This window comes from Anabrus simplex, chromosome 2 (genome assembly GCF_040414725.1).
Source record: "Anabrus simplex isolate iqAnaSimp1 chromosome 2, ASM4041472v1, whole genome shotgun sequence".
In the NCBI taxonomy this organism is placed as follows: domain Eukaryota; kingdom Metazoa; phylum Arthropoda; class Insecta; order Orthoptera; family Tettigoniidae; genus Anabrus; species Anabrus simplex.
The window spans coordinates 329,717,174-329,738,664 of NC_090266.1; the positions used below are offsets into that span (position 1 = coordinate 329,717,174).

General features: G+C 40.1%; 1 protein-coding gene across 1 annotated transcript in view; it reads left to right on the forward strand.

Annotated features, from left to right (window-relative positions):
• The window catches only part of Jwa (PRA1 family protein Jwa), an 84,850-nt gene extending 67,193 nt beyond the window's left edge, over positions 1–17,657 (forward strand). Inside the window, exon 3 of the mRNA XM_067139063.2 lies at positions 16,539–17,657. Coding sequence (XP_066995164.1) covers positions 16,539–16,678 — 140 coding nt within the window. The 3' untranslated portion in view covers positions 16,679–17,657. The remainder of the gene's footprint in view (positions 1–16,538) is intronic.
• Positions 17,658–21,491: the final 3,834 nt, after the last annotated feature.

Genomic DNA, 21,491 nt, shown 5'->3' on the forward strand with positions numbered 1-21,491 from the left:
GCCGGTGGACTTGAGGGAAATAAAATACCTCTCGCGGACCACACACACAACCCCCTGTGGGTGGCGGACTCAGACAAAGAATTCATCCACGGTATCCCCTGCCTGTCGTAAGAGGCTACTAAAAGGGGCGACCAGGGGATGATCAAATTGGAACCATGAAACTACTTGTGATTAGTACCACCATGCGGGGAACACCATGGGTCGCTTTTACTTGCGCGTAGTACCATTATGTTGCGTACCAAATAGGTTTGTGGTTAGTAGCAACCGAGAGCGCTACGGCTTTTACAGTACCTGTGATTCGTAGCACTATATGAGCAACACCATGGGATGAGGGAACCCATGGTTCTGGCTTGCCTATGATTAGTACCTATTATTTGAGGAACACCACAGGATGGTACAAGTCCCTGTTGAACACCATAGGTTTGCGTTGCCTGTAAATGCCGGCGCAATGTGCGAAACAACGTAGGTCTGTAATACATGTGCGAATTTCATTACCTGTGAGTAGTACCATAATGTGTGGAATACCGGGAGTTTACGCTACTCTTGATTAGTACTGCAACAGGACAAATACCATGGTTCTACTTTCCTAGCGATGAGTACCATTGTGAGGGGCCGCTGACTTGGATTTTGGATCCCTTTCAACTACAAGTATAATAGATTCAGTATTGTGCTCCAGAAGCAGTCCCCTGGTCAGTAATACTATTGTTCTACGGCAGCTTCTGTGCATGTGAGGCACTGTGAGTCGGGTCCTCTGATTATTTTTAAATTCATATCCATCCATCCATTTATTCTTCATCCTTGCGTTTTGAATTGTGGTCAGTGGATGTTTTTTGGCTTTTAATTTGTCATTTCATTTCATCTCATTTTGTACCATTAGGGGCCAATGACCTAGATGTTAGGCCCCTTTAAACAAGCATCATCATCATCAGAAAGATACGTTAAGAGGAATACCTTCTCAAAAACTCTAGTGCCGAATACTTAGAAATATTGTACAGAATATTCTCAGTCATTCTCGTCTACCTATTACCATTCTGGAAGTTACAGTGTGTTTCACAATTATGGATTACAAATTATATATTGAAACAGGAACGCCCGTACTTCAGTTTTTCGGAGAGCATGAGAAACGACAAGCCGTGTACGGCCCATGCTAAGAGAGTGAGAGAGAGAGAGAGAGAGAGAGAGAAGGGTAGTGAAAAAAAATTTTATGATTAAAGTGGATCCTTCAGTTTATTCAATAGATATGCAAAGAATTATGTCACCTTTTACAGCTGAATCGTGGGGTTGTCCTTGAAGGCGTGGAGGGGACGTCGTCCTGCGGCGTCTGCGTCGTCTTGCGGTCGGCGTCGGCGTTGTCTTCCGTCGTTGGTGTTTTCTCTGTATTAGTGTTGATGGCGACTCGAACCTGAGGCAGGAACGGGGAAATGTGGAGCTTCCGCATCGGACGTCATGGGACTCTGGTGTGACGCCTTTCTAAGGCGAAGCACACCGAAATAGTTCCCACAGTCAATGATGTTGAACGCGCTTTAGCAACAAGGATAAAGTCAGAGTCACAGTTCCATGAGAATAAGATGGAAGGAATTATCGTATTTGGAATAATAAACAAACGAAAACAATCTAGGACCTTCCGAGGTGCAGTGATTAAGCACTTCACAAATGAAAGTAAATTCACCGGGTACAGTCTCTGCACTGTACACCATGAGCACAATATTCACACACTTGTTGAAATAAACGACAGTCCAAGTTCTGTTACGTCGTAATTTTCAGAAGATTATCACTGACACTTAAGATCATACGTGATTCTGAACAGGCTATGATGGGAATTGGCATGGTCCCTCGGAAAGAAATGACGATACCGTATTCCACAAGTTAATACTGTCTTTAAGAGGGAATGTCGGCACAGTTTTATTACGAACACAGTTCCGAAAAATGGATAGACACAGTCTTTAAATGAAATGAAGGCTGGCACAGTTTTATTACGAACACAGTTCCGAAAAATGGATAGACACAGTCTTTAAATGAAATGAAGGCTGGCACAGTTTATGTTAGAAACATTATCGCTGTTTTCACACAGTCTTTAAATGAAATCAAGGTTGGCACAGTTTATAACGCACATTTATAGTCCTCAAATGAAATATAATCGCCCAGTCGTACAGACTGATAAAAACGAAATTACGTTTTTGTTCGTGCACAAAGTTCAAGCCCACGGAGAAGGCTTCCAACACTAACGCTTCCGAACTCAAGTACACAGCCGGACCGAGTGACGAATTATATCGCGACGTGCTTACTTGCGCGCACACACACACACTGAGCTCACGGCTTACTGCCGACTCCTCTCACTCTCTCTGCCCACGGCACACTGCAGCTGCACACTGCACACTCTCTGATTTACCCCAGGCTGGCGATTCGCTTATATTGCCGAAGGTCGGTGGGCGTGGCTACACCTGTGGGCCCCAAGAAAATTTTATATCTTGGCCATCTTTACACCGATTGACATGAAATTTCGGCTAGCAGCGTTCATTATTCCTGCCTGCAAGGTGACGTTATTGAAATATTGATATCACATTTCGTTCATGCTGCAATGCTATGGAACACGAAAGAACCTTCTGCTCGACGTCGCTTGACCTTGGCCGGTGTTCTGGAACAGCGCGAGCTTGCTTGCAGTTCCCACAATGCCTGTGCGCTCGGCGCAAGTTTTAAATGCTTACGGCTGGGTGTTAGCGAGTTCCTCTTAATAAATGAATGAAACGTGAATGCTCGTAGGGCATTCCCGTTTCATCATACAGGTAAGAATGAATTATATACAGGTTCTTACATTAATTGAACTCGTATAAATGTTTATGTACAGCACATGTTTCATGACATAACCTCACAACAACGCGATCGTATCATAATAATACAAATACTAACTGGATCAATCAATCAATACTGATCTGCATTTAGGGCAGTCGCCCAGGTGGCAGATTCCCTATCTGTTGCTTTCCTAGCCTTTTCCGAAATGATTTCAAAGAAATTGGAAATTTCATGGCACACTAAAAATCACCCCAAAACACGCAATAGTGATTACACCGCTCGATATATGAGCAGTCAATCAATCAATCAGTAACAGTAACAGTTTATAGCCATACATACAAGTAGTAGTAATAATAATAATTGTAAAATAATAATAATAGTAATAATAATTCTAGCTTGTTCTTGCATTACTTACTCATGGGTGAGTGAATATGGTTTTCAAGTTATACCTGTTTATCGCACTTGCGGCAACATGTCCTGACTGATTGACTCACCGACTCATCATTGCTGAGCCGAAACTACTGGACATAAAGAAATTAAATTTTGAGGATACATTTATATTATTACAATGTAAGTGCTCGCTAAGGGAGGATTTTGGGATATTCCGTTGCTAAGGGGGTGAAAAAAGAGGAGGGTGAATTTTTAAAATGAGTATCTATATCTCAAACTTAACAGTTTAAAGATGTGAAAATTGGTATTTGGAATATACTGTACTTTAAGAATAAGGAAACACGTTTTTTTTTTTTTTTTTTTTTTTTTGTAAAATCCTCTTAAGGGGAGTGAAAAAATGTGAAAAAGTGGTTGAATACCTTTTATGAAGATACTTATATCTTAAAAACTGAAGATGTTGCAAACATGAACATTTGTATTTGGAATCTCCTTTAAAAATAAAGAAACACGCATTCCTTTGTTTTCGGAAAATCCAATTAAGGGTGGATAAATGAATTGAAAAATGAGTTTAATTTTTTGTGTGGGGATACTTATATCACAAAAACGAAGGATGTTACGGATGAGAAAATCAGTATTTGGAATCTCCTTAAAAAATAGACACACACGTATTTTGTTGGGGGGGGGGGGCCTTGCTGGAATCAACTTACAGTTACAAATAAGAAGTGGATTTCAAGCAATATACTGTAAGGGGATTTTGACTGTTGGGGGGGGGGGGGTGAGGAATGATGACAAATGTGCATTTATATGAAACCGTTTGAATTATGAAGTTAAAATTTCAAATGATATCCTAGGTATTAAATAGCAGAAGGTTTGAAACAAATTTAACTGCTCAGAGTGTTAAATGAGGGTTAAGATCAAAAAAAAAAAAAAAATTCATTCCTTCCTCTGAAACTGTTTAACATACGAAGACAAAATTCCAAATAGCAGTATATATTTTAAATCCTAGGTGTGAAATAAGAAATATGTTTTAACGTTCCACCCCTAAAGTGTTAAATCAGATTAGCTCCTTAAACAAAATTATTCATCCCTCCAAAACTGTTTGAGGTACAATGTTGTAATTTTACGAGAAGCGTCTTCTTTTATGTTCTAGGTGTAAAATATCGTATAATTCAAAATATTTCTCTCCTAAAGGGGTTTATATGGGGGTTGACTCTCAAAAACACAATATCCATTCTTCCGGAATCGTTTCAGGCATGAACTTAATTTTTTTTTGAAGGGTGGTCTTCTATATCCTAAAAACATTCACCCCTTAAAAAGTATTCATTCCTCCAGTATTGTTCGACGTACAAAATCAATGTAAAACTTTGAATAACAACATTCAGATTCAAACTGTAGCGAAGCACGGGTATCTTGCTAATTTTATATATATGTAGACAACATGTTCTGGCTGACTGATTCATCATCGCCGAGCCAAAACTACAGGACATAAAGAAATGAAATTATAGGGATACATTTATGTTATGGTGTAGAATTTTTTAATATTCCATTGCTAGGGGTGTGAAATTTTTAAATGAATATCTGTATCTCAAAAACTTAAAAGTTTATAGTCGTAAAAATTGGTATTTGGAATCTCCTTTAAATAAACACATATTTTTTTGTTTTTGAGAAATACCATTAAGGGGGCTGAAAGAAAGGGGGAAAAGGGGTTACAACTGTTAATTCAGCTAATCTTTCTATACCGTGTTCATTTGCCGAATTGTTTCTGACAAGTTCCTGATCTGGCATGTAGGAGTGGGACTACAATAAGTTGCAAGGTATGTGTGAAGGATGATTCAGAGTTTACAAATCATCATTATTCTGTCCAAAAGAAAATGCCACTTGCTGCAAGTTTCTTTGAAGTATAATGTAGTCATGAAAATGAAATATTCACTCAAACTGGCCCACAGCGGGTGACAACCGTGCACTCGTTAAGTTTTGCTGGTAGTAGTTCCAGATATGTAGCTCAGATCTATTCCAACAGAATAAATAAGACCAGGCCACCATAGCTCAATCAGTAGGACATCCAATGCAGAATTGGAAGGTTATGGATCACAGCATACTGGTGTCTGGTTGGCAGTTTCTGTTCTGTTTTCTGTTCTGTACTTAACATCCCTTCAGCTTGGACTGCATGCACTGAACATGCCTAAAAACCTGGAAGTTTCTTTCAAGTAAATAAAAAATTGCACAGTCAAGGACGTGTTTACAATGAACACTATTAAAGGTAAAAACTGCTTTTGACACGTACATGTTCAGAATTTTGATGGCTATCAGTAGAGGTGTTAGAATGTGTTTTTATTTTTTAATGATTTGATTTAAAATTCAAAACGTGGTGTTTTGTTTTTCATTTTTTCAGAAAAATGTTAAAATTTGGAAAGTGATCAGGTTTCCACAATAAGTGCATTTAAAAACATATAAAATTAATCAAACATAAAGTAAAAAACAAAATAGCAGGTAAACTGTTAAATGTGCCTATGTAAAAATGAGAAAACACTTATAAGGAAGTCTCGTTTTATATTCACCTCCATGCAGCATCTCAAGGAACAGATTTTAAATGAATGCAAGTGACCTCCTTCAGCTTTATTCGAATACTGCAGTGAAATCATTGAAGGTAGATCATGGTTAGTGTCTCAGCATTTGCAGCTGTCAATCGTTGCCTCCTATCACTTACTATAAGACTATATTTTGAAAACGACCTTTCAGAATCCACATTTGAACATGGATACCACACACATTTTAATGCAGCAGCTGCATAGTCTCAGTGAGCAAGCCTTAATCCCATGAGGATCTCTGGAACATTTACAGTCATAATCTTCTTGATGCAGTTGATTCTTGATGGCATCTGGTAAATGCTTTGAGCCTCTAAAAACTGTTGAGAATCCATCCTCTTAAGAAATGGTGCATTCTTCTTAAACTGGAGCAGTTCTGTAAGAGATATGTACTTAGGTGCAAGCTGGGGATCAAATAATGACCCGATGGCTTCCACAGTCTTCCTGGCTGGATCTGTGGTCCTTAAAGTCCTGACGTTTACTAGAGCTGTCTGGGAAGCACACGTAAGCTTGGACTTGACCATTGTCTGCATCTTTTGAGAAAGCTGTTCCAAGTTCTGGAGGATTGTCTAGTTGAATACCCCACAATCGCCTAATAGCTTGAGCTCTACCTCAAGGGCATCTAGCTTCCCAATGAGTATATGAATTGTTGGGTGCGTAGATCCCTCCAAGAAATTAAGCAAGTCCATAAAAGAGGGACCAAAACAGAAATATACACTGCTTGTAATTTTATAATTTGTAGTGTTGAAGTTGATGCTTGTTGGAAAAATTTGGCCTTGGACTTTGAATCTTTCAGTGTTTTAAAAAACTCCACCAGATCTTGTGTGGCCATATACATTTCAGCCTTATACCAAGAATTCCATCTTGTACACACAGGCATTGGAACAGCTAGAATTTCATCCTTTTGTTCTGTGTTTTCATATTTCTCTCTTAGAAATGCAGTGTAGTTGATTTTTCTTTTTCGCATACTTAAAAATGCATTCTTTGTCTGTACTATAGACATGTTCGATTTGTCCAGCTCATTTTCAAGTATGCAGCTGACAAGTTGGATTTTGAGCTTAGCACTGGACATGACCTACTTCTTCAATGTCCTTGAAGAGTAGTTACTCATTTTGTCATGTAGTGTGCAGAGTCCATAACACCTGCCATTACACGCTTCCATACAATTTCGTAGGTATTCAAAGTGTCTAATATAGCATTGTTGCAATTTGTGCTATTGGCAGAATCTAGAACATAGGTAGTCAGATGGGTGTTCATTTCAGCTGATGGTACTGATGGATGGTGTAGGATGTTAAAAACACACCTACCATTCTTGTCAGTTGTTTCTCCACATAGCAAAAAAACACGTCTTTGTTTTCCTTTCACCGATCATGGGGATGTATTTCTGATGGATCTGATTTGCTGATGGTATATCTTCACTTCCGTGTATGTACTTATTAAGCCACGTACGGATGGCAGGATTGTATGGTTTCTCTACTGGTACTGTATATTAGCTTTCATGAACGCAGTAATAGTGTCCAAAATAAACTCTTCTTTTGAATCCTTCATGAGACTAGCATTTGATAAGTTTTGTTTCATTTTGGCCGCTCTAGGAATACTAACTTCACGTTTCTCAGTGTTTTCAATCCTTCTCAGATTTACAAGGTTTGTCTAAAGCAAATTTCTAACCTACAATCAAAATATTTGGACATAACAGTGCCACAATAAATTATAAATCCTTCATTCTTATATTCTTTAAGTCTGTCCATGGCAGAAACTGCTACCAGCATTTTTAAACCCAATATTGCAATGCCGAGTAGCAAATACTGTTACCACATGGTTGATTGTAGTCGCACACCAGAGTAAAGTCGTAACCACACGCAAAATTTTTCTGAATTCCGTATACATAATAACTGATTTAAATTATGGCTTCCTTCTTAATAAAATATTTCAATTAAGTCACGTCTCATCTTTGCTTACTTCTAAGTTCAGAACTACCATGATGAACACGTGGTTGCCAACTGATTCACGAAAATAACACACCAGCATTGATAACGCCCATTTCTGTGCTACAAATTACACCCGCTACCAGTGTAACAGGAGACAAACGTAGTACCCAATTTGAACAATAATCAGATAACTTTTTGGAGGTAGTTGGCCAAACGACTCATGCCACGAGATAACAGCTGTTCACCACCGGCCACAACGCTACCATCCAGGACCGATTCCAATACCTTTTAAGTCGCCATGTAACGAGTCTGTCGACAATATATCGTAATATTAATAGCCCCTTGAGAAACAAAACAATTGATCATTCTGAAATTTACACTAAACCAATTTGAAAATCGGGTTATGCACAAAAATTTTGGAGTGGTGTGGGAAAATATGTATAAAAATGTTTTTATTTTTCAGATTGTGGTGGTGGTCATAAAATTTGTATTCTTTCATGATTTAAATTGACACCTGGACAGCATGAAACATGCAAATATGTGAAAATAAAACCATCCTAACCTCTAAATATGAATTTTTGTTTTATTGCTAATCAACCAAAATTAACACTTCTACCTATCGGTAATATAGGAGAGTAAATGTGAACTGGCTAAATTTCAACCACACTTGACTGATATACCAGTGAGATTCCTTCATAGATTATTGCACAGTTATTATTCCAGCATGCTTTGTCAGCATTGCAAGCCATTACGAGTTCATTTGCAGCTTGGGTCACATAGCTGTTAGCTTGCATTCAGCAGATGGTGGGTTCAAACCCCACTGTTGGCAGCCCTGAAGATGGTTTTCCATTTTCACACCAGGCTATACCTTGATATTTTTCACACTGGACATTTCATTTGTGTTTGGTATGAGGATACTGGAGATTTTGGCTGTATTCTGGTTTTTACTAAAAGATTTTAAATTTATTTTTTACTTTTTTAACAACTTGCTTTACGGTACACCAATAGAGCAGGTCTTATGGCAATGAGATTTTGAAATTAATCACTACCATGTACTTCTATTTATGTTAATGAATCGTCTTTCCTTTTTCCAGTGGGATATTTTATCTTTAAATATGTATGGTTCAGTGCACAAGTTCTTTGAAATAGCATTAAAAACTACCGTTAAAATCAAATACTTTTCAGTGCTACCGATAGACATAAAGCTGAAAATTACAGGCCAGTCGGTTTGACATTTATTGCATGTAATTTTGGGAAAGCATTGTTTCTGATTATACACAGTTCAAAAAAATTAGGGGAACACGTTTTGTATGGAAAATTCTAAATTCCCATGGAGGGAATTAGATATTTTTCACCAATAGAGCATGTCAAAAACATATCAGATGTAAGGCTTTTCAGGCGTTTGCTCTCATTTGTAGGCGTAGCCATGCATAAAACTGTCAGGTGACCCCCTCAAAACAAAGTGAATAGCAATGCATCCGTGTGTCATTGAGGTACACAGGCTACTGCGGTCATTTGAGCACGTTTTTGTCAATCAGCACATCCCATGAGACATCTTAACGAGGTTCAAGTCGCAAGGGCCGTCACTTTGATCCAGGAAGGATGGACTTTCCGTTGTGTTGGATTGGATCTCAATGTCTTTTCGTCAGTTATTCACCGCTTGTGGAATCGCTACAGTAAGACAGGCCAGTTCACAAGGAGGGTTGGACAAGGTCGTGGATGCACGACAACCCCACAGGATGACTGATATCTGACCATCTGTGCGGTGCAGCGTCGTTCAGCAACTGCCAGAGAACTGCAACAAAACCTCAGGAGAGTCACTGGAGTCACGATGTCTGACCAGACAGTAAGGAACAGGTTAAGAGAAGTGTCCTTACGACCCAGATGTCCTGTTCAAGTGCCCCGTTTAACGCAGCAACATGGAGTCCGGCTCCATGGCTAAATGGTTAGCGTGCTAGCCTTTGGTCACGGAGGTCCCGATTTCGATTCCCGGCAGGCTCGGGAATTTTAACCATCATTGGTTAATTTCACTGGCACTGGGGCTGGGTGTATTATTATTATTATTATTATTATTATTATTATTATTATTATTATTATTATTATTATTATTATTATTATTATAATATTTGCCTTTATTTGTAGTGGCGAAGTTAGGACTCATGGTCCTCTCTTACACTTAACCACACTTCATTAACATAGTACATCTGAGAGCAATATTCATAATCTTATCTTAAAACTACCATTACAAACTAGAAACAAAATATGAAACAAAATAACATAAACTCTATAAATATTCTTAGTCATGTCTTAAACTCGTTACAAATTAAAAGTTGATTGACACTAAATACCCTAAGCACAGTAAACGTACATTCATACACACATTCACTCTGCCAGATTCATTCAGCCTGGTGGCACATATCGAGGAGATGCTCACGGCAAGACAACTTGAAGGAATTTAAGGATTGTATGGCTCTAATGTTGTGGGGGAGAGAATTCCATATTCTAGCTCCATTTGCAACAAAGGAACGGCTGAATGCTGCTGACCTGCTGAGAGGGATAGCAAGTGTACTGCCAGAGCGTGTGTTATGCTGGTGTAAGTGTCGTCTTCATCATCATTTCATCCTCATCACGACGCGCAGGTCACCTACGGGTGTCAAATCGAAAGACCTGCACCTGGCGAGCCGAACATGTCCTCGGACACTCCCGGCACTAAAAGCCATACGCCATTTTTTTTTTCATCGCGCAGTTCGCCTTCTGTTTGCCCGTACCCACGTCAACTGGCAACTTCGCCAGTGGAGACCTGTATTGTTCACAGGCGAGTCCAATTTCCCCTGACACAGTGTGATGGACGTCATTGTGTATGGAGACGCTGTGGTGAGCAGTACATACCAAATATTGTCCAGGAAGGCGACTGATTCGGACAAGGTTCTGCGATGCTGTGGGGTGACATCAGTATTAATGGCCATACGGATTTGTCGTCGTCCGTGGTAATCTTGCCGCTGCTACAGCATGTGTTGTTTGCTGTATACGTTGTTAGCCCTGAATGCATATTCGTGCACAACGCCAGGGCTCGTGTAGTGTGCATCACCGGAGGTGTGTTGCGAGAACTGGACATTCAAGAAATGGAATGGCCAGCAGCGAGTCCCGACCTTAATCCCGTCGAGCATATGTGGGATAGGCTTGACAGAAGTGTTCGTGGGCGTCCTGTTCCACCACAGACTCTCCAAGACCTCGAACAGGCGCTCGTTGAAGAATGGGACCTGATACCGCAACGTGACCTCCGTCAACTTATACGGAGCATGCCACGTAGGTGCCAAGCTGTAATACTCGTGGAGGACATACACCATACTGAAGCTCTCCAACTGTGATAAAAATCCACCCTGGAGGACTGTTAACACTTTGTTTTCGCGCCTGTTTGGACATTTCCATTTGTGTTTTGAAAATGAACGTGAAGCCATTGATGTTCTTTTGTATACTTCAGTGGTAAAGAATAAAGGTTTAGTTGGTAATATACCTGGGTGTGAGGTATTGTTTTGTGGAGCCTGGCATACGTTCAAAAACATGTTTCCCTAATTTTTTTTAACTGTGTATTAGACATGTTTGCAAAATGAATAACTAGTTCGATAGAAGGCAGTTTGGGTTTAGGAAAGGTTATTCCAGTGAAGCTGAACTTGTAGGATTCCAGCAAGATATAGCAGACATCCTGGATTCAGGTGGTCAAGTGGACTTTGTCACGATTGATACAGTAGATCATGGGGGATTACTGGCAAAAAAGAGTACAATTGGACTAGACAAAAGAGTGACTAAATGGGTGGCTATATTCCTAGAAAATACAGGGTGCCAGGAAATGTTCTCCGTAGCGCTTACATGCTTCTGCACGAGGTAGCATCAGCAGTTAAGTTGGCAGCATGGCTACTGCCGCTTGTATTAAAACAAAACAAACGGTAAACTTTGTACTCTCTAATTATTAAATTAATGTAGTAATGGTCCACCTTTCAATACTATAATATGTAATATTCTAAATTACATTAATTAGGGACTAGTTTCGGCCGGGGCTGGCCATCTTCAGCCTTAATGTAAAACACCTAATAACTAGACAAATGTACATGCACACAATTGACATAAAACAAATGAAAACAAATATATACAAAGTGACATTAAAAACTGGGATGGAATTATGAATAAATCTGAAAATGAACTAGGTTCTAAAATCTTGAGTATGTTCATCGTTATAACCTATGAAACATTGTACTCACCACAGCAGTTCATAACATGCTGGAAGTGTTGTCCTTGTGTTCGAAGACACGCTTCAACACGTCTACACATATTGTCGAAGACTTTCACTAAAGTTTCTTGTGTAATGGACTGCACATAATTAATGATATTCACTTGAAGTTCATCAATCATTTTTGGATTGGTTTTGTACACCTCAGATTTTGCCACACCCCAAAGGAAATAATCTGGTGGTGTTAAATCGGGAGACCGTGGTGGCCAGAGACCTTTAGTTATTATTCTATCCCCAAAAGTCCGGCTCCATGGCTAAATGATTAGCGTGCTGGCCTTTGGCCACAGGGGTCCTGGGTTCAATTCCTGGCAGGGTCGGGAATTTTAACCATAATTGGTTAATTTCGCTGGCACAGGGGCTGGGTGTATATGCCGTCTTCGTCATTTTCATCCTCATCACGACGCACAGGTCGCCTACGGGCGTCAAATCAAAAAGACCTGCATCTGGAGAGCCAAACTTGTCTTCGGACACTCCCGGCACTAAAAACAATATGCCATTTCATTTTATCCCCCAAAAATTGATTTAAAAAGTGAAGCGACTGGTGGGACGTATGTGCTGTAGCATTGTCCTGTTGAAAGAAAGAACATTCCATTTAGTCTTCATTCAACTGAGCAATAAACTTGTAAATTATCTCAGAGCAATAGACATCAGAATTCACTGAATTGTCAAAGAAGATTGGTATTATTATACGTGCTCATGATATGGCAACCCGTACACTAATTTTCTGCAAATGCAACGGTGTTTGTCTAAGTGCTTTGGGATTGTCTGAAGATCAAATTCATGAGGTTTGAGAATTTACATAACCGGATAAGTAAAACCATGCTTCATCTGAAGAAAAAAAAAAACGTTTTTTTTAAACGTCAAGTCCATGTCGATTTATGAATCTTTGGAACCATTCACAGTACCTCTTTTTTCATAATCAGTTTCTTGTAATTCATGAACCACGTTTTTTAAGGAACAACCGAAGCTTGTCGCTTACTTCGGTATGCGCTGTCTACTTAGAGATTCCTGTTTCTTGAGTTAATTTGCATGTTGATTTACTTGGACTTCACAGCATTATATGGGAAATTTCATCAAGTTTTTCGTCTGTTAAAAGCATAGGCTTGTCTGTTCTCGGTACACCGTGAACTGAGCTTGTCACGTGAAATTTACTTATCAAATCCCGAATGGTATCCTGGTTTGGACACTTGTAGTTAGGAAACCACGCCTGAAATTTTAGTTTTACATTTCCTGTAAACCGATGCCTTCGCGAAAAACGTATTCCACCAAAAAAGCTGTCTCTTTAGCAGTAAACATTACCGCCTGTATCCTGTTGCACTATTCCAATAATTTATCTGAATGTTCGCTCACTGCAATACACACTGACGATTTCGACAGCCCACAGCTCACAGTGTGGCCTTCCCTGTACTGCTACCCTGTGGACCTTGGCCTGTTGGCGAGTGAGGGTGACAGATATGACACCGTGCTGCCAACTAAACTGCTCATGCTACCTTAGGCAGCAGCACATAGCCACTGCGGAGAACATTTCTGGGTGCCCGTTAGAATTCAGAGAATTAGAGTAGGCGAAGCTTTATCTCCTTCTTTAGCTACCGTTTTTTCCCCACACCTGTGGTGTCGTGGGTGTGAACTGCGTCACACATGTGGATTTGGCTGACAACTCCATTTTAACTGATAATGGAGAAATTTTAGAGCGTTGTAAGGAACATTTCTTTTCACTTATAAATCGTGTCCCCAATGTTGCTGAGGACTTTTTTCGTAATGTCCCTCAGCAGCCCCAACAACCGTGGATGACAGTTCACCTACATACAGAGACTTCACCAAAGCACTCAATCAACTAAAGCCAAGAAAGGCTCCTGGTCCTGATAACATCCCTCTGGAACTGATACAAAATCGAGGTATACCCTTGAAGACTAGACTTTTCACACTCATCCTCTTGATTTGGGAAACTCAAAGTACCTGACGACTTGAAAAATGCTACCTCATCACTATCTTCAAGAAAGGCAATCATAGTGTATGTGGGAACTACTGTGGTATATTGCTTTTGTCAATTGCAGGTAAAATGTTTGCAAGAATTCTATTCAACCAGCTCCGAGTTATCTCAGAGGATTTTTCCTTAGTCTCAATGTGGTTTCCGAACCTCCAGAGGCACAACAGATAAGATCTTCTGTGCTAGATAACTCCAGGAAAAATGCAGAGAGCAGCAGCAGCAGCCTCTGTATTTAGTTTTCTATGATCTGGAAAAAGCCTTTGATTCTGTACCAAGATCTGCTATGTGGAAAGTATCGAGACAGTTTGGATGTCCTGAACGTTATGTGGAATTGGTTCGAGCCCTTCATGATGGCATGTCTGGTAACTCAGTATCAGATTCGTTCCCAATCACTCATGGATTGAAACAAGGCTGTGTGCTTGCCCCTACACACTTTGTGCTGTACATGGCTGCCATGCTGCATGAATCATCTGCAAACATCCTAGGCATGGATATTAAATTTCGTTTTGATGGAGGCATTTTCAATCTGGCAAGACTTTACTCACAAAGGCGTACCGTGGTTACCCGGGGGACAGAACTACAGTAGCCGATGACACCGCATCTCCTGCTCTTACCACCTGCAGAACTACAACAGTCAGTCAACTGCTTTAAAACTGCATGTGTTCGCTTTGGTCTTGCCATTAATGCGAAAAAAATGAAGGTACTTGCCCAACCTGCCCCAGGATTAACACTTCCTGAGTTCAGTATTTCCATCTTAGACACCACACTGGAACAGGTTGATCACTTTTCATATCTTGGAAGCATCTTGTCTAAACGGTGTACCTGTAAACAAGACATTGATAAAAGAATTGGGGCTGCTCATGCAGCATTCGGACGGTTAATGCAGAGTCTTCATGAATAACGACCTGAAACTGCATACCAAACTCGTGGGTACAAAGCTGTTATTTCCACGCTGCTGTATGGTTGTGAAACTTGGACACACTATCGCCGTGATATGAAAAAACTTGAGCGCTTCCACCAACAGAAAATGAGATTGATCTTCAATATTAAGTGGGAGGACTATGTGGCCAACACTGCAGTTCTCGACAAAGCATAGCTAAATAGCATTGAGGCAACAATCATCGCTCATCAGCTGAGATGGTTAGGCCATGTTCACTTCATGGGTGATACCAGGCTTCCACACCAAATTCTTTATGGTGAACTTTGCTCCGGCAGTAGACCTCATGGAGCCCCTCTTAAGCGTTTTAATGACCAGCTGAAACACGTCATGAAGACAACTGGTATAGATATACAGACATGGGAAGAATTTGCTGTGGTTCGCTCACTGTAGCGGAACACTACATCCACCGCTGTCAACTTGTTTGAAAGACAACGCCGCAGACATCAAGAGACCAAGCGACAAGCAAGAAAACACCGTCAATTACAACCGCGCCCTCATCCGTCCATTCAGTGTGATGTGTGTGGGCGTATGTTTTATGCCAGGATTGGTCTGTTTAGTCGTCGTAAACACATCCATAAACTGAGTTGAACTGGTCAATGTATGCAGGAAGAAGTTATATATACTCGGATCGAGTTACAGCCAACAATGATTGCTAATTATAGTCAGCTTACCAAAGAGGTGATGTAAGGATTAATGCAGCAAGACTACCTCAAATCGAAAACCTATTGCAATGTTATCTGTCCTGTTGCACCCTATGGTACAGAGCATTGTCTGACTGAAAAAGATGTAAATGTCAGCTAAGCGTCATGGAGACGACCATGCTTAGAGGGTCAGGTTAGATTTTGTTTTTAACAAGAACATTTAAAAAAATTGTTTGGACCAGAACTGAAAGCAGGAACTTCTACAATTGCAAATACGGGCTACATATTGAAAGTCATTGGGAAAAAATCCAAGCGCCTAAGCAATTATAGGTCAGTATGCGGCTTGGTGATATGAAGAGCCTGACATGGTGCACAACCATAACAAATGGAGACTGCAGAGCCGCATTGCAAACCCTGCCACTAGGCAGACAAATGCAGATGGAGGAGGAAATCAACTTACAGTGATGGAAATCATCATTATATTCATTACTCTTCTTTAATGGGAGGTGAGAACCTAGAATTCGGACCTAGAAGCATATTAATTTTTTGTTCATATTTTCCTATGTCCCTTGTGGATAGTATATTTAAACTAAGAAGATTCTGTTGAAATTTGAGGCTATTCCATAATTTCTGGTATATTATCATTTTTAACTTTTCATCACAGAGCTCGATTTTAAACTGGAAATGCTGTATGGGAGTGAATACTAGGCAGATTCAGAATATCTTGTTTGTAAATTGAAGGTAATAGACATGAAGGTGAGAATATTTGCTAGTATGAACAGCTAGGATTAGAGATGGGACAGTCGAGTTATAGTGTTTGACATGTTGTACGGTAAGAGGTGTAGAAATAGAACAGGCTCAATGTGAAGGTGCTTAATTTAGAAACATGAAGGAGGGGCTTGGAGCCAAGTGCTTTAAACCTGTTATGAAAGTATATATTTAATATGTCTCTCTTATTTTGCATTCCTAAGAAATATTCTCATTTTTTTCAGCGGCTTTCATTCATGCATCGATGAGACTAAGGAGTATTAAGAACAAGATCTTCAATAAAAAAGAACTCATCAGTGAAACAAGAACACCAATGGGACTGATACTGTGTACATTGGGCATTGAAAGGGAGTTTCTCTCATAATATATTAAGATCAATGTCAGCATGATCATTATCCTTAATACTTCCTTGCCTTCCTCAAAACATCACTGCTGCTCATTATAATATTGCAGTGGGCTTACTGGCAATGAAAATATGTGGGATTCATCCAGATGAGCACATAAATGTTCCTTTAACACCATTTATCTATTGTAATGCAATGCGTAAGTAAAGCAATTAATGCTAGTTGTACAAAGTTTATAAAAATACCTTCAGTTTCATATTGATGTGTGCATGATAAAGATTTGAACCATTTATTTTTGAAGTTATAAGAAGTGTCACTTTCCTGTTCTTGAATGTCTAAGTTCAACTGTGGTGTGTGGTGTGGTGTTGTGTTATGCATTTGAACGTATTACACACTGAAATATAAATTGACATTCATTTAGCAATCCTACAAAGTACCCCTTTTTTTATACCTTTAAATTGATTTTATTTTTAGAGTGCAGGAAAGAAATACACATTAATATTGACATTTTAAAATTTGTGTATAAATTGATATAATTTATAGTTGTAATTCCTATTCTGTATTCTCTGTGCAATGCTAAACCAAAATTGTCACTATTTTACAGGTTTCAGTGAAAATAAGACCTTTTGCTGGAAGTCTGCTTGAATATTGATTTTCTGTAGGTTTTTACAGAACTTTTTGTATTTTTTTATTTTTATAAATCTTAAGTAACTCAATATGGGTATGGAAAGTCCAGCTCTTGATTGTCATTTATCGCTGGTTATTCAAGTACTAAGCTCTGGAGTCCCTAAATGAGACCTTTTTTATATTGTAAAGTAAAAAAATTCCATCATTTCATTTGGTCTATACTCTATCACTTTACAGGTTTACTTTATTATAGCAAGTGGAACATTTCACTCATGTGATTTGACACTTTTTTGTGTAAGAAAAATTCTCCACTTGGCCTATACTGGGTAGTTCACGAGCCCCTTGTGATTTAGTTTTATGCATCCTACCACATTTACTACAATTCTGAAATACATCGGTCCCTCTCTCTAAACCGCGGTAATATAACAAGATGTGTAGTTACGGGCTAAAAACCAGAGGGAATCATGTGTGTCACTATTAATCCATTGTGAGTAACCCAAACAAACCCGTAAAACAAGCACAGATACAAAGAGTATGTACCTTACAGCAGGAGAACAGGCTAGGAACAGGTATTGTATAGGCTGGAAACTGCACGCTGCATGTCAAGCCATGCAAGTAATTTTTAAAATTCTTTTTTACAGCCATTTGATTAGGATGTGGCAAGGTTGCATACTAAGTTTCTACAGACTAATTTCTTTGTTTGGCCCTGAAAAGGGCCATTGGTATGGTGGCATATGGTATTGAGCTGGGTTGGAAGAGGCTAGGAAACATGTGACAGAATTTCAGTTACCTATGTCTTTTAACGGAGCACCTGCTTAAACTGATGGCCTCCATGGTTGATATGGGGCTGCGCGCGATATTGTAAGGACCACCTGGCACGTTGCAACAACTCCAGCAGAACTGATCAGCATGCCTCGGTGATGAGCTGTCTGTGACCAGGATTGCTCAGCTCCTGTCCATATACCAGTTGTTTTACATGGTCTCACAGAAAAAATCCAGGGGCATAAGATCAGGCAATATGATGGGCTAGGGGACAGGTCCTCCCCTTCCTATCCATTTATCAGGATACATCGCATGGCGATGGTTCCGGACGACCACCACCGAATTCGGTAGAGCTCCATGATGTTCAGACCACATCCTGCAGCTGTCAAGGAGTGGCATATGTTCTAAGAACTGTGGTAGATAATCTTGGAGAAACCGCAGATAGTGTTTTCGGTCAGACGTCCCAAAAAAAGGGGGGGGGGGTTTGACCAATGAGGTGATCACGCACGATTCCATACCATAAGTTGATACCCCACTGTACCTGAAAAGCTGCCTATTGTACCCAATGGTGATTATCCACACTCCAGTAATGCATATTATGCTGATTAGTGGTTCCATTGTTGTGGAACCATGCTTCATCCGTAAATAAGATGGTTGCTAAAGAGGTAGGATCAGTGTCCACATGCTGCAGGGTCTATTGACAGAACACCTCCCAAGCTTCGAAATCATGGCCATGGTGTTCCTGGTGTAAGAGCAGATGGTACGGGTGAAATTGATAGGTATGCAATGTCCGCATAACCCTTTCAGACCTGAAAGAAAACTAGAGGTGTGAATTTTTGTTTGTACGTCAAGAACCGACTAAAATGCTCCTCAATACACATATTAATAGTTTATTTTACAAAATAAAAACTAACATCCAAAAAACAGGACCCACACAATTGTGCGTATCAAAATTCAAAACCTCGTATCACGTACGATGGTGTAGCTTCAAAATTTACGTTCACTAACCAATGTACACACTTCATTGAATATATTCCGGTATTCAGTAAAGCTTCTAGATAAATATAAACGCAGTAAATAAATACTTACTTTCGGCACTACTGCTTCCTGCCATCTCGCCGATCAACTGTGCTTTTTAAACTCTTCTTCCTTCGCCCTGGCGGTCAAGCGCATACTAAAATCAATTGAAATACACGCCACGTGTCCTGCACAATCACTGCAGTCCGGTGTAGCGCCGAAAAAACATCAAATACGGTCAGGGATAACTAAAATACGAACCCGCACAATTGTGCGTACTCGGTCTGAAAGGGATATCAGACACCCGGCTGATGTTAGTCTCGTGTGCAGTGGCCGATGTACTAGCGTGAGGGTTATGCCGGAGAGCGTCCAATGCAACCTTTTCATTGTGAGCAGACGTCACGGTAAGAGCTCAGACAGGCCGTATCCTTCCCGGGGACGTAGTAGCCAACAGACTTCTTTCTACACTCCAAAATGTCGCAACCCGAATGGCGTTCTTGATACAGGTGTTATGCCTGGTATGCATTCAGTCTAGTTTCTCCATAGATGAGTAACATATCCACATACTTGTCACTGAAATACATCACAAGGTATTAAATAAGCATTGTTTCATTGTGTTGTGACTTGCCTCTAAGGAGAGGAGTTCGCATAGCTACGTACCTACCTGCCATCGCATGTTGTTATCGTTCGATGAGGGCACACTTTGCCCTATCTGTGGTCTATGAAGCTTGGAACGTGTACGATGTAGCTAATTGGTTGCCGGTGTCTTAGCCACAGACCATCACCTTCTCATTCTCGTCCAACCCAGCTCAGTACCCAACGCCACGATACTTATGCCCCATGACAGGGCCAAATAAACAGTCGGTTTGTGGAAGCTGTCAAGTATGCAACCTTATCACATCCCAAGCAATTGGCAGCAAAATATAAAAAAATACTTGCATGGGTTTCGAACCTTCGAACACCATCCACTATCACAACTCCCACTACGCCCCTGCCAACTGAGCTACAGCAAGGCTTGACATGCAGCACGCAGTTTTCAGCCTATACGGTACTTGCTCCTTGTTTGTTTGTGTGTGCACCTCCTGTTGTAAGTTACGTATTCTTTGTATCTGTGCTTGTTTTACGGGTTCATTCGAGGTGCCCATAATGAATTAATACCTCACGATTTCTGCTCCTTCTAGCCCGTGAACACACATCTCGTTATATTACCCCGGTTTAGGGAAAAGGACCAATGTATTTCAGAATTGTAGTGAAAGTGGTGGGGTGCATAAAACTAAATCACATGAAGCTGGTGAACTCCCCAGTATATCCAGTGGCTTTTTCCTATTTGCTGTTGCTATGATCTGGAACATTTTGTTTGTGTACTGTAATAAATAAATATATATATATATAAAAGCCAAATACCATTTACTGATCACAAGAACTCCAGATCCAGAAGATCTTATTCTTCTTCATATCCAGTCTTCTGGGTCGAGTTGTGAATCGGGGATCTCCACAGTTTTCTACCTCTCCACCACTCAGTTCCTTCCTCCAATATATCTTCTACTTTTATTCCTCTCTTCTCTGTAATCTCCTTGACAGTATCTGTCCACCTCTTTTTGGGCCTTTCCTGTTGTCTTCCTCTAATATTTTCTCCATAAATATTTGCTCTGAAACTCTGTCCTCTTCCATTCTAATCATGTGTCCATACCATTTCAGCTTACTTGTCTCTATCTTGTCTTGCAGTTTATGGAATCCAATTCTCTCTGATTTCTATGTTTCTGATTTTATCCCTTCATGTCCTCCCAATTATTCCTCTGAGGAATTTCATCTTGGCTGCTTGGATTCTGCTTTCATTATATTTTGTTGTTTATGTGACCACCACATATGTCAAAATTGGTGTGTAATACATTGAGTACAGAATTTTCTTTCATTTCTCTGGGACATCCCATTTCCACACTATATACAGGGTGAAGCGTAATTCGCGCACTCGGGCGTCGCAGCGCGACTCCTCACATGCCAGCAATAAAAAAAATGTCTCTTACAAAATTTCGTCTTGCGAGTATATCCGGCAGAAAAACGACGTTGAAGAGCAGCAATCTGGCAACACTGTAACCACATGTCGGGTAACTACCTCTGTCAGCAGAAGTTAGTCGTACTGTACAGTTGGTGCAGTGGATAGAGTTTTGGGTTAGCATGCAGGAGGTCGAGTGGTCGATCCTGGATTGAGACGTATGTTTTTTATTTTGTAAATGTAGTCCATACTTACATACTACGATCCTAGAAATGGACGAACAATCGTTTTCATTGGTCAGCTTTGAAAGGCGCCCTTTCCACGTCGTGGGCGTGAATTTAATATGGACAGTATTACTGCTAATGTGCTACAACTGCACGATCATATTACTTGTAGTATGGTGGCGTCTCCGAAAACCTTAAAAAGTAGTTCGT